Below are 1,080 nucleotides of genomic sequence, written 5' to 3'. Positions count from 1 at the left end.
TTGGGACATTTTGTTGTAAGCAAAACCCTTTCGAAGATCCTACAAGCTGGTTTCTGGTGGCCTACGATGTTCAAAGATGCCCAATCCTTCATCTCTAAGTGTGATGCATGCCAGAGACAAGAAAATATCAGCAAAAGGAATGAGATGCCACAGAACTTCATCCTGGAAGTTGAGGTATTTGACGTATGGGGGATCGATTTCATGGGACCATTCCCATCCTCTTACAACAATAAGTACATCCTTGTTGTTGTTGCCTACGTTTCTAAGTGGGTTGAGGCCATAGCAAGTCCAACAAATGATGCCAAAGTGGTGGTAAGGATGTTCAAATCTGTCATCTTTCCAAGATTTGGGGTGCCAAGAGTGGTGATTAGTGATGGAGGATCACATTTCATCAACAAAGTGTTTGAGAAGCTGCTAAAGAAGAATGGCGTGAGACACAAGGTGGCGACTGCATACCACCCTCAGACAAGCGGACAGGTCAAAATCTCCAATCGAGAGATCAAAAGTATCCTACAGAAAACAGTAGGAGCAACAAGAAAAGACTGGTCAACCAAGCTAGATGATGCCTTATGGGCATACAGGACAACATACAAGACTCCTATTGGCACCACTCCCTTTCACCTTGTCTATGGGAAACCATGCCATCTCCCAGTGGAGTTGGAGTAAAAATCAGCTTGGGCGGTTAAACAGATGAATTTTGATGTGAAATCCGCAGCTGAGAGAAGGATGATCCAACTAAATGAGTTGGACGAGTTTCGACATATGGCGTTCGAAAACTCCAAGATATACAAGGAACGCACAAAGGCGTATCATGATAGGAAGATCATTCCGAGAACTTTTGCTGCAAATGATCAAGTCCTACTCTTCAACTCTCGTCTGAGGTTGTTTCCCGGGAAGCTGAAATCCCGATGGTCCGGGCCTTTCACTATCAAAGAAGTAAAGCCCTATGGGGCAGTTGTGCTGTGGAGGCATGATGGTAGTGAGTTTGTTGTGAACGGTCAGCGTCTAAAGCTATACCTAGCCTACACAGAAATCCCCAAAGGAGAAGATGTCTCTCTCGGAGAACCGCCTCGAGCTTAG

The 1,080-nt window shown here is 45.2% G+C and overlaps 1 protein-coding gene across 1 annotated transcript; it reads left to right on the top strand.

Annotated features, from left to right (window-relative positions):
* The first annotated feature begins 690 nt into the window (after window positions 1-690).
* LOC106344281 lies at window positions 691-1,080 on the top strand. Its single transcript, XM_013783688.1, has one exon. It carries the CDS (start codon window positions 691-693, stop codon window positions 1,078-1,080), a length of 390 nt encoding a protein of 129 aa, XP_013639142.1.

This window comes from Brassica oleracea, chromosome C5 (genome assembly GCF_000695525.1).
Source record: "Brassica oleracea var. oleracea cultivar TO1000 chromosome C5, BOL, whole genome shotgun sequence".
NCBI lineage: Eukaryota > Viridiplantae > Streptophyta > Magnoliopsida > Brassicales > Brassicaceae > Brassica > Brassica oleracea.
Note: the sequence above shows the minus strand (reverse complement) of the source record. Positions and strands in the feature narration are given on the sequence as shown.

What these genes read in the sequence shown, in the direction of transcription:
- LOC106344281 (XM_013783688.1), top strand. Translation starts at nt 691, where the DNA reads ATGAATTTTGATGTGAAATCCGCAGCTGAGAGAAGGATGATCCAACTA.